We start from the raw sequence: 13,133 nt of genomic DNA, 5'->3' as shown, positions 1-13,133 counted from the left end.
TCCCGTCCCGAATGTCGGGATTAAAAAAATTCCCGTCCCGACAAAAAATTGGCCCGCACACCTCTAATGATTGCGAATAAAGACACGAAGTTGAAAAGTTCAGGATTTAAAAAAAGTCCACAATAGTCATTGTTACGTCATGACAGTTATGTAACATCTTAAAGTCATTGGCTATTTCTATTGTGTGCAAATAAATTGCAAAGTATTTTTAACAATGACTTTCAAGTCAAGGACTACTGAAATAGCAAAGCTCATAAATTTGCGACAGCATGTAAACGTGATAATTTTTTAAACAAGAGTTCCATACTAGTAGAAGAGATAGTGAGTATTGGAGAGGGAAAGGGGGGGGGGCATGGTCCACCGAAGATCAGACTGTACATTGGGCAAATATCACGATATAAATGAAACGAAAGCAGTGCTGGCGATTGAGCGGCAGTGCGAAAGTAAAGGGGTAGTGGGGAGAACATTTTAGTTTCTCTTGATAGACAAGGCTTAATATTAAGAGGTCATGGTGTCGGGGCAGATTATATGGATTATTGACTCTTTATCTTCGAAATAAGTTCGTTTCCATCTTCTTGTCTTCATTTGTTCCAGAGATATACCGGTACGCACTTTAAAACACGAATTTCGATAATATGGTATTCGATAATTTCCAAGCAAATTGTCCATCACCATGTTCGTGTACTTTATTTGACCCAATAGGAGCTTCAAGAATTAAAAGAAAACTCAAAACAAGCTGTTGACAACTTCTGCACCATCATACATAAAAATCCATCGCTTAAAAACACATCGGATGTAAGATAAAAATTAATGAAAATAGTCATGGACAATTTGCACGGTAATACTCAAGGATCCCACTGTACAGTGGGATCCATGAGTATTGCCCTGCAAATTGTCCATGACTATTTTGATTAATTTTTCTCTTACATGCTACGTGTTTATAAGCAATGGATTTTTATGTATGCTGGTGCAGAAGTTGTCAACAGCTTGTTTTGAGTTTTTTCTTAATTCTTGAAGCTCTTATTGGGTCAAATAAAGTGCACGAACACGGTGATGGACAATTTGCACGATAATACTCATGGATCCCACTGTACGTGTCCTAAAAATAGGACAAATTTTATTTTTATCCGAAACCCTTGTTCGGGGTTTGATTAAAATATGATTCACATTCGTTCACCCAAAATGGTCCAAATCAGAAAGATCATGGATCAGCACCTGCCTGATTTGAAATCCCTTAAAACTTGTGGAATAAGGATTTTGTTGGGCAAAAACAGTCAATCCTGATAGTGGTGATGGTGAAACACGTGAAACAAGAAGAAGCTGCTGCAGAAAAATAAATAAAAGATACATATCAAAGATGGCTGCAAGACAAGGTAACGTACACTGCAAATAACAGTATTAAAATTGAACTAATAGTTTCCTTTTAAACTTGTCTTTATGAATAGCTATGTATTCCAAGTGTTCGTAATTTGCTATCAAATTGTTTAACATTTTGCATGTAATACAGGTAAAAGAAAAAACTTGCGTATTTATAAAGCATTTTTATCCATGAATTTTATTCTTGTTTTTATCTATTATTTTATCGATTGGCCTATCTCCCGACTGCCAGTCTCCCTCCCACAATCCTACGTAGAGGTATGGAGATTTTTAACCAGTAATGGGGGTGACGTGTGGTCAGCACGTCGAACCCCCAGCCGTTATAGGAGATATCCGTGACCGGGTGATAGGCCAAGGCCCTAACGGGGCTGTAGAGCCACGGGTTATCTATTTTATATGTTATCTATTAATTGGACTCTTTTTCATGTGTGCTTTCTGGTGAAGGCTACAAATACGAACAACAACACATAACGCTGTTTTTGCAGTTTATCTGAAAGTGTATCTAATGCAAAGAAATAACTATTGATAGTTACCTAACTTTAGATCTCTAGATCAGATTATGATGCAATTTACTTGAAACATTGATAATTACTGTTATATAATCTTTGAATTAAACAAAACTGTCTTACAATTTTATACGTAATATGCATTGACATTACGTTATGCAATTCGCAATTTTTCCTCTGCATTTGATTTCCAGGTATGGGGCAGTAGCCATCCTCTGCTCCCTCTTCTGTTTTGACGTGTGATGTCCCCATTCATTCGTAATCACATTTTTGAAAGTTTTCTTTAACTATAGGGTTCTTGTTTTATTGAATTGTTACAGTTTGTAGTTCTTCGGGTCAGGGCCAGAGAAAGCAACTTCGAGTACTTTCTGAAGACAAGAAAAGGGAAATTAAGGAGGCATTTGAAGTGTTTGATTCAGATCGTGATGGATATTTGGATTATCTTGAGTTGAAAGCTTCCATGAGAGCTTTGGGATTTTCTGTAAAAAAGGAAGATGTAATGAAGATAATGAAAACATACGACAGAAAGCACCAGAAGAGAATTGGTTTTGAAGATTTTTATGATGTTAGTAAGTATATTGCTGATGCTAACTTATAGTTTCGGTTACGGGAATTTAGTAGCCGGTCCCTTCAATAAGTATGATTCGCATGTATTGCAAGTTTTTGTATTTTGTCTTATTTTACGTTCCTTTTTTGGCTCTTGAGGCCAATGAGGATGAATGCTGATTAGATTAAATTGATGAAGACACACTAACAAAGCAACACTTAAGTCCGACCAGTACACGAACCCTAAAGTTGTGGACCACTGAATGTGTTCAAACACCGAGGCTTATGTCTGTTTTCGAGACAGGCTTGTAAAAATCGAATCGAGACGAGAACGAGATAAATTCAGGATAAAATTCCGTTTCTCGAAAATCAAAACAAGGCGTCAAAAAAGTAGAAAACTTTTGACTTTTGCATGCTGTGAAAGTTTGTGCGGTGAAACGTTGTGTATATTGTTCATATCATGCTTTTGGTATTAACGCCATACGAGGCCGAGAATAGCCCTTCGAGACGACAGGCATTTCCAACTCGAGAATAACCCAAGACACTAGGTAACACGCAGGCGCGGATCCACGGGAAGGACGATAGGGGTGATCGCACCCCCCAACTGCCATGTATTTTAGATATATTTTTATGCCTTATATTTTTCAAGACTCAACAGCTTTGTCTTTTATCACCAAGTTTAACAGCCACTAGAATATTTTTTAAAGTTTAAATTAGGCCCACTTCTTGCTCGATACGATAATCCGAACTGGACTTACAGTTTAAATTTGGATTCGAAATACTCTGCAAGATGTCTCAAAATGGAATCGAACCCGAGACTCCTGCAGGGAAGTGATTTTGTTTCTTTGTTTATTCATAATACTCTTCGCATCTGATCGTTAGGTCTACCGTGATAATGGGAGGAATTATGGTAATGACGACATACAATAATAACCATCTCTTCCAGATCTGGATCGCTGCTAAAAAGAATAAAAATAAAATATGATCTCTAGAGCATGGTTACAGCTAGCAGAACCATACCGTGTTAGTGTAGGTTAGAATTGATTATCGGTGAGGTGAGCTCTCCTGAAATTCGCTCCTCCCAACCCAACTGTATCTTCTAGATCCGCCACTGGTACCACGTAACTTCTTGTGTCGATCCTACCGAGGCTGTCAGGAAAAAATTCTGTGGCGAATTTTTAACAGTTTGCGATTGGAGTCACTGCACTGTGCAGGTGATGAAATCGACAATTCTTCCTGTTGAAATAACTACAATCAATATGTGGTTACAATGATAAACAAATCAACCAGAAACGTTATCACATTCTATTCTGATGATTCACACTGAACCTTTTGGAACGTTCACATTAAATTGCGTGAAGTATGATATTGATTGGTATTAAGGAAATGTCGATGTTGAATTAATATAAAACCTTTTATCTGATGAGAACGAACCTATCGTTTGTATACTTGACTGCTCTTGTGACGCATAATTATTTATTTGTAACAAATTAAAATTATCCAGCGTTATCTTCTCTCCTTTGAAAGTAAGTTATGTTTCTATTTGCACTTATCTTTTCATGACACGAAATAGTGAAGATGGAATAGTATCACGACCTCCTGAAAAAAATTAGGAAACCAAAAGTTTTCTTCATACACCCCTCTCCCCCATATGTATATACATAACAAGGAACTTGTTCTTTTATTTACAAACACACACACCAGCCGCGGCTCGTGCATTATTTTCCTGGGGGTTCACCGAAGTCATATGTCACATATTCAGTTTCCGCAAATACTTTCGTCGCGAAACAAAGGGATCGGGGGGAGGGGGAGCTTAAAAGATTATATATAATTATTTCATAGAATGAGGTTTCATAGCAGAGTTTCATAATAATTATCATAAGTTACTGTGACTGAAATGAAATTATATGTGGATAATAAATAGTTTTACGTTGACATTAATTTTCCAGGCGGGTGTGACCCCTTTTTTCCCTTCGGAAGTCCATGCCTGCAATTATAAAACGAATATTCACAATGGTTCTACAATTATTAAAGGGAAATGGCAACCAATGGCATGTGCGTACCAGATACGTGAGACCCTATCATTGAAACGCTACAGCTTTTTTTCTTTTTTCAAATTTGGAGTTGGTCGACCAGCACCGCTTTATCTCTAATTCTCTTTCAACAGACGAGAAAATTTGTTTCCGTTAATTGTATGCATTTTAGCGGTCATTTCTTACCTGCGCAGACGGCAACACCTACACTGCATCAAATGACGTAACATAGTCCATCCTTCGGAGCATCAATACTTTGCAACAACTATGAAAGCACTTCGAAAACTTATAAACTTGAAACATTGACACCGACAGGATTTGTCACGTCTTCCTTTCTTGTCTAAGATCGCGCCATTCTTTTACTTTCACATATCCGAAGTGTTTCCATCTTTAAGGAAAAAAGTCTGAATACATGCTCGAATTATTTTAGTAATGTATTTCTTTTATTTTAATTCATCGCGTCTATTTCCAGCTTTCATTAATTTCTACTCATCCTTATCTGCCCAATTTTACATTTATGCCAAGAAGTTCGGCACAAAAATTATTCAACAGAGAAGATTGAATATGTAACGAATGCGCTTCAAACTTGAACCTCACAGGGCAACACTGGAAGGGAGGAACCAGCTGGGTCTCGCTTGCAGCAAGGACCTTCTGGCTTCTGCTGTGGCTTCTGAGAGAGCACGAACTGCGCATGACCGTTGGTTGGATATCGAGGTTCCTCAATATCCTCTTCCATGTATTTTGCATTTGCTCATATAGCTACCCGAGCTTCTTCTGCCTGTCGCCCGAACCTTCCCTATGGCAGGAGCTCTCCTGTGGGGGTTCAGCTGAGGGCCTGCACGAGGGCGGCCGACTCGCGGTTTCTCTTTCTAAGCAATATAATTTGCCGTGTTACGGACACAAATACATGCCTTCTTGTGTAGAAATTTTAGCGGAAAATTGTCAAAAGGTAAAGACATTGTTTATTGTCCATTCTCAAGGTAAATGCCGTATATTATAAATATTATAAGTGGGGGTTCACTGATCCTGTGCGCTATAGGGCCAACCACGCCTGACACACACACACACACACACACACACACACACACACACACACACACACACACACACACACACACATATATATATATATATATATATATAATGGGTTATATTACGTGACTTTCATAGCTTCTAGGATAATTGGATTGTGACGCCGATAATGAATGATGAAGGAATACAAGGAATCACCCATACCTTACGTTAACCAAATAGTCAAGCTCTTAAAGAAAACATTCCATGATAATAATTTGCCAATCACGAACTACCTCTGCCCTTACCCCCTTGGATTCATGGAAAGACTGGTCGACAACTTTAACTTTGTAAAATACAATCTTTGGTTGTTGATGTAACATCCTTCTTCAAAAGATACGGTGATTCTTAGTCTGACTCATAAATTTCGTGATTTCCACCTTGACATCGTCGAGTCCCATTTTCCTGAAAACGCACACCGGAAACTGTTGCGACATCTGAACATTGACATGGAACTTTTTGATGGAACTTCAAAAATTTTTTGTGCCTTCCTGCCAATAGCACTTCATGTGATCAATTGTCATATAAAACTATAGACGAATAAGGCCTCACCGATAGCGTAGTGGCTACTGTTATAGTAACAGGTCCAGGGTTCGATTTCAGGTTGATGCACAGTGATCCTGTTTATCATACAGTCTCTCAGGTATTTTTTTTTTTAATATTCTAGTGCTGGCCTCTCTAAAACATATGTAAAAATACGGACATATAGTATAGATATAATCAGGTAGGTATTTGTACGTACAGCAATGAGTGGGGAGTATTACCCCCTCTTTATATTGCATCTGGTTGCAAATGCTATAACTATAATATTCTTATATTTAGAAAGAACCTACTGGAATCCCCCTCACCTTGGACATTTTTATAATACTACATTCACTATAATCTACAAGTGTGAATAGCGTGTAATATAACAAGATAAATGTGCAATCGATTCATAAGAGCTTAAAAAAAGTTAAACTTACACATTTCAGTGACAGATATGATGATCAGGCAGGATCCGATCGAAGACATGAAACGGGCATTTAAATTATTCAGCAGCAGGCAATCTGATGGCATAACATTTAGCGACCTACGGCGAGTTGCTGTGGAAATAGGAGAGGACGTTACAGACGAAGAGCTAATGGACATGATTGTCCAGTTTGACTGCGATGGAGATGGTAAAGGTATTTTGTATTTTTTTTTCTTATTTTACGTCGATTTTGTATCACTTATGATGAGGATGAATGATGACAGATGAAACCTATGAATCGAACCTGGCACCTTTGATAGAGAGATCGTGAGTCGACTGCTCTACGCACTCTGCCAACTATACAACTTAATTTCTTCCACATGACAGTGTGCTGACTATCGCTAATTATTTAATGAATTGTTATCAAACTGAAATTCCAATGTCACTCTGAATAATGAATCTTATAAAGCCTTGAAATCAAGCAAAATTTAAGCTGCTTGTATAGCAAGCTTTAGGAAGCGTATTGGAGTTAATCATGCTTACTACACTATTTCTGGCAAAGGAGGAGGGTGAAACCATTTTATATAAAAAGTCAAAAGATAATGACTTTTTTAAGTCCACTTAATGCTCAGCTAGGTTAATTGCGACTGCATCTAAAGTTTAAAATGGGATCCGAACCTCGGCATTATGTGCGTCCAGAGGGAAATGAACCCGGGATTCCTTGATTACGAAGTGACAATATTATCAATACACAAAACGGGAAGGCCCCCATTACAAATGGAACCATTAAATGATTCAGGGAGCTTTCAGACCGAAGCGGCACAGGGATTTCACACCGAAGTGATAAGCGACAATACCTGTGGAAAAACATTTATTGCGCATGCGCTACCAACAGACCGAGGAGACACGATGCACCATGCACGATATTGACAAATGACCCAGTCCGAGGGACACATCCAGATTGGCGTGTCGCTTCGGTCTGAAAGCTCCGTAAGTGGCACGGTTGCCCCGAGGCGTCTAAAACTAATGTAAATCGTCAATTAATTAAGATTTTTGTATTTGTATTTATATCGCTTCTCTGGTTTGCCAATCGCGAAGATAAGGATCAATAGCGATTAGATCAACTTTGTAAAGAGAGAATCACAAAAGAGTGTCCAGACCAGTACTCGAACCAGACCCTGACTCGGCTGTAGGTGGAGATGGTGACGATTGATCGAATTGAATTGTTGTTTTAAGTCCACTTTATGCACAGAAAGGCTAATCGGGACTGGACCTACAGTTTAAAGTGGGATCCGAACCACTATGTGCCTCCACCGGGTATCGAACCCGGGACCCCTTGATTACAAGGCGACGACGATACCGAGATGGTGACGACTCTGAAAAATTAAATCGGTGGAATATCTGCCTGAATGCGGGAAGAACCCCTTCCTTATGAAAGATTCTGGTTGAAAGCTTAGACATCTCTGGAACTTCGATGGAAAATTATCTTATCTTCGTATGTAAGTCTCATAAACTAATTTAATAACAAAACACCTTAGATAAGATATATGAAATTATTAGAGTTGGCATTAAAACTATTGCGTAAGAAGCAAGCAAGTACCTAGAACTAGATTTGAAGGTAGGTCCGAACCAAGTGTATCATATACTACAGTAATATGTATAATAATAATAATATAACGTTTACAATCAATAGGTTTATTAGATTAAGATATTATTAATAATAAAATATCTTAGTTATTAATTATTATTATTATTATTATTGCATGGACGGATAAAAATGACCATTGTTGTTCCTTAGTCTGAAGTGCAGGCGACCTCTACGATCACAATTTAAACATTACTACAACAACAACTAATAAACAATTAATGTATACATTTCGTATTATTACCTAAGGGCAATAAGCAGAACGTATGTTGAAGGTCCAAACAAAGAATTATGGGTGGGTTGGGTTGATTCGTTGTATTAAGTTCACTTTATGCACAGTAAGGCTCATCGGGACTGGACCTACAGTTTAAAGTTGGATCCGAACCACTTGTGCCTTCACCGGGTATCGAACCCGGGATCCCTTGATTACAAGGCGACGACGCTACCACTGCGCCTTCGGGGAGGCCCTAAGAATTATGGGAGGCTAATAAAAGTTTCTAAATTAGTGTTTCTTTCCATTTCTGATGTGCCACTGGCGCGACGTTCATGATATTTAATTACAAAATTGGATGTGTTCAATATCTATCAAAGTGGCAATTTTTAATCATATCCAATAACGTTCTCTATCATAATTTTCATTTGTTTACCTTCCACTGAATTTTAACACTAGGAAATTTATATCGTTTCATATAAAATAATATTTTAACTTCGTGATTTCATTCTATAATTAAACGAACATTCTATATGAACGATTTTTGATTGAATTATTTGAACACGATTTTTAGAAAGTGTTTTGTTTAGAATATGATTTCAGTAAATTTGGATATTTCTACGTTGAAACAATCCATGAAGTTGATGAAGTCGTGAAAAATCAAATTAGTTGCTTAATTGGAAGCACCAGCGCCCTACAACTTGTAATAAACCGCAGACGAACAATAATTTTCATCTGCCGCGGGGCTCCCTGAAGCGCGGGCCTTGGGCGACTGCCCGAGTTGCCCCCGGCTCTGGTTAAGATCACAAAACAGCTGTCCTACCAAGAAATTAATGTAAAAAAAATAATGGGTATTTTTTAATGACAAAAAGTTGTAATGTCCAGCCGATGAAAAGTGAAGTATTATATTTTTTTATGTTGATTTATTATTAGTAGTGATACGCAAAAATTTTCACAGACATTGTTAAAGCAAAGCTGTATATTCACATCTAATCCTCACCCCTGTGCAAGTTCTACACAGTAGCTGCGATTTGGTGCCAAAACTGAGGTGGGCGGGAGTGCGCAAGGACTGTTTACTTTTTCTTGGGGGGTAAATGACGCCCCACTTACCCGAATCGCCGTCACTGAACAGCAACAAATATTTTCCTTGGTTAGTTCCAGCGTCATTTAGTGACTGAAACCCCCCCCCCTTAAAAACGTCCTTCATATGAAGAAAATTCTACAGAGTTAAAGAGCAGTTAACCGAGATTTCCATCACCGCAATGGAACCCTTTCATTCCTTGCCATGCACCCGTAATTTATTCATCTCATCATTGTACGTGCTTACATATACATATTTATTATGCACACAAGCCCATTTCTTAGAAAAGTAAACATATTCTAAGATAAAGAGTTGATATGTTGAATTATTCAACGTGTGTTTTTCAGTGAATGAAGAAGAATTCATGAAGATTATGTGCCAGACAGAAGATGACTGGTGGTGAAAAACCAAGATCCTTGTAAAAATTTGTAAATTATGATATTCTATTGGAATAAAGATTTCTGATCAAAGCATTTCATTCATCTTGTGATTTCAATTCAGGCAGTCCTCAGGTGAGTACGAGTGATAGGCAACGGTTTGCTTTGATGCATGATATATATCTATAGGACCGTATACTCAGAGGAACATGAAGTTACGACAATTAGGCTAACTTTGACCAGACAGGCAATTTAAACTCCCATTAAGGCACCCCAAATAACTGCAAAATGCAGTCCAGTGTGTACTACGTGAAAGTGAGGTTGACGTTGACATTTGGGTGAAATGCTGTTGGGATATTAGATGTGACACGCCAACGGTATGGTTGCATTGCAGTTAGACATACAATTGTAGAATCGCAACAGCATGGTCCAAAGTATCGCCCGGCCCGACAATCAGCAACACAGTCGCTTAAGCCTAGTTTCCATTCTGACACGTTCCAGCGTCATTTAGTGCACTGTTTCCAATTTAAAACTACTTCTGCAAAATACGGCCGCAACAACACCAGAGTCCAGGACCGCAGTGTAGCTTTAGAGAAGTTCAATGTTTCTTCTCTTGTATTGTAATAATTTGATGGTTTTTTAACTTGTGTAAAAAGGACAATTCGCGATTAAAATGACCACCTGAGCGCTAGTGTCGCTTCCAATATGGCCGCTCTACGTAGGATAGATATTTGTTTACATTCAGTAGTAGTACCATAGAATATGGTAGTACGTAATAGCAGCGTGTTGTCATTGCTGGTATGGAAGAAACGTTTAAATTACGCGTTATATTTAAATATTGCGAATGCGGTGTGAATTCCAGGAACTATAACGAAGGTGAAGCTGTGCTGAGAGCCAAGCATTTAATTATGATAATAAAAATAACACGGGAAACGCACACGAAACTAATGTATACGAACTGGTTTTTCAAAGCGCGCTGTTTCATCTGCACTGCACCTCGGTTGTAACTGCCTAACTGGGGCTCTCAGAAATGATTTGAAAATAAAGCAATTCACCTGTATTGCAAAGCTTGGGACGAAATAAATGAAAACATGCTGTTGCAGTTTTTTCTCCAAAGAGGTAGGCTGGTTTAATAACAACACCGGATAATGATAATAATAATAACAATAACAACAATTTCATTGAGGCTATTTTCAGTCTTCACTGAAAATTGACATATTGAGTGAAACAGCAACATTAGCATGTCAATTATGTTTTTCTGACTTATTTTTATGATTACGGACATTAATTAATTATCAAAATATTTTCATCTTTGCACTTAATCGACTTGCACCTGTTCCAAATTACATACATAATACATTGTTTTGAAAAAAAATGTTATATTCATAAAGAAGAATTTGAAACTTACTATCATGGCAATAAAATCATCTTTCCGAAATATTATTTCGGAAAATAGAGTGAACAGACTCCTTTGTAATTTCCTTGCCGCATTTCAGTTATGTCAATCAGTTCTGTTTTCCCTGATTTATTTAAACATTTCATTTTGTTGATTCCACGGGGTGGAAAACACATGTAAGCTTTTCACTTGTCCTGAACCACAAAACGATTTAGAGCAAAAAACTGAACAGTATATGCTACTTTTTCGCATGTTCCCCATGCTTTGAACGGCTTCAACACGGCGAAGCGCAGCGAGGTCCTACGTGGAGTGGGTCCTAAAAATCTCACCAGATGGCATATCGGATAATTTTAATCGCGAATAGCCTACAACTCTGGCGAGTTTTGTGGTTATGGCAAGCGCTCCCCCCCCTCCCTCCGCGCGTTCATTGGACGAGGCACACACCGGAACGTGCGCGCAGGACGCGTTCGCGTTCTCTTTCTCCAGACATTCAGGAAAAGGAATATACACTCAAATAACAGGACGTTGTGTCGTGACGCCGCTTCAGTCCGAACAGCGAGCACGTGGTTGTTGTTGCGTCGTCTGTTTGTATTCTAGTTCGCATGCCCGTGCCCGTGCCCCAGGAACTTGCCGCGGCGCATGTTGTGCGTCAAAATAGTTTGGGGCAATTTTGTTCCCGGCACTTGCGCCGCGGCATGTTACAGACAGTTTCAATTAGCACATGCCGCGTCGCATGACCCGTGTCATGTTGCGCGGCAAATTTGTGGTAATGGAAACGGGCCTTTACACAGACAAAGACTTTCACACGGCGTACACATTCAATTCTCAGAAGCATTCGAATAGTACTGTATTCCACAAGTTAACAGTGTTTTCAAATTTCTGACCTTTGTGGCGGAGTGGTTAGCACAGCGCGCTACGACCTCAGGGTCACTGGTTCGAATCCCGGCCTGGGAAAGGGTCTTTGTATGAGAGTCCCTTCATCGATTTCATTGCTCATCACTCATTCTCATCTCCGCGATTAGCTAAATGTAGCACAAAAGCAAAGTAAAGTAAAGATATACATATATATCTATTATACGTATTAGCAATGATTCTTATAATGAAGAACATGTGTAAGTAACAAAAAAAGAAAAAGGGATATTTTAACATCACGACTGCAGTTCGAAAAAAAGTCGGGACGGGGATTGAGAAAAATGTACTGTCCCAACTAAATTGGGATGTCTGGTAGTCTATGATTATAAAACTAAATTTAACAAATATTGCAAACTGCAGCCTTCTGGAGCCTTCCTCTCTCCACAGACAACCCATTTATGCAAACACAAATTGAAATTATTGCAAAATCTGAAAGAAATCGTCAATGTTATATTAGTAGGTTTTTAAAGATTCACGTTAAAATATTTTGAGGATCGAGTGGAGGCAGGAGGGACGACATGGCTGATTTGTCGCCCTTTTATACGGTCTTGTACAGGGTGATTCATATAAAACTAACACATTTCATTCACGTTTTATTTCAATAGGAATACATCGTAATCAGTGGCGTGCCAAGGATTGTCGAAGGGGAGGGGGTTACGTATACTTTTTGTTGGTAGTCAACCCTCATTTTGTCATATTTTCCTACCTTTGACACTCTTTTTTAGGAATATTGGGCCAAAGGGGGGTTATAACCCCCACCAACCCCCTTGGGCACGCCACTGATCGTACTACTCCTTGTTAGTCTCACATGACGCGGGACATCTGGAACAATTATACATTCTCAAGAGAGTTGACAGCTGTGCAGTATTTGGTATAGCTTTAATCGTCTTATTGTATCATTTGCTGTAAAAGTGCAGTACACGCTACGAATTTCCATGGTGTTTGTTGAGCAAATGAAAGATATGGAACTGCGTCAAGGGTATTTTCAACAGAATGGTGACACGTACCAAACACGAATTGAAGAAAAGC

General features: G+C 38.6%; 1 protein-coding gene across 1 annotated transcript; it reads left to right on the top strand.

The window, feature by feature from the left end:
• The first annotated feature begins 1,316 nt into the window (after positions 1-1,316).
• On the top strand, positions 1,317-9,892 carry LOC145990184 (centrin-3-like). The gene is made up of 4 exons (XM_083125848.1): positions 1,317-1,373; positions 2,204-2,452; positions 6,505-6,696; positions 9,767-9,892. Exons 1-4 carry the CDS (start codon positions 1,358-1,360, stop codon positions 9,820-9,822), a joined length of 513 nt encoding a protein of 170 aa, XP_082981974.1. The 5' UTR covers positions 1,317-1,357; the 3' UTR covers positions 9,823-9,892.
• The last annotated feature ends 3,241 nt before the right edge of the window (positions 9,893-13,133 follow it).

Source organism: Lepisma saccharinum, chromosome 1 (genome assembly GCF_977018435.1).
Source record: "Lepisma saccharinum chromosome 1, izLepSacc3.1, whole genome shotgun sequence".
NCBI classification, from domain to species: domain Eukaryota; kingdom Metazoa; phylum Arthropoda; class Insecta; order Zygentoma; family Lepismatidae; genus Lepisma; species Lepisma saccharinum.
The sequence above is the reverse complement of the archived record's forward strand: the minus strand, read 5'-3'. Positions and strand labels throughout refer to the sequence as shown.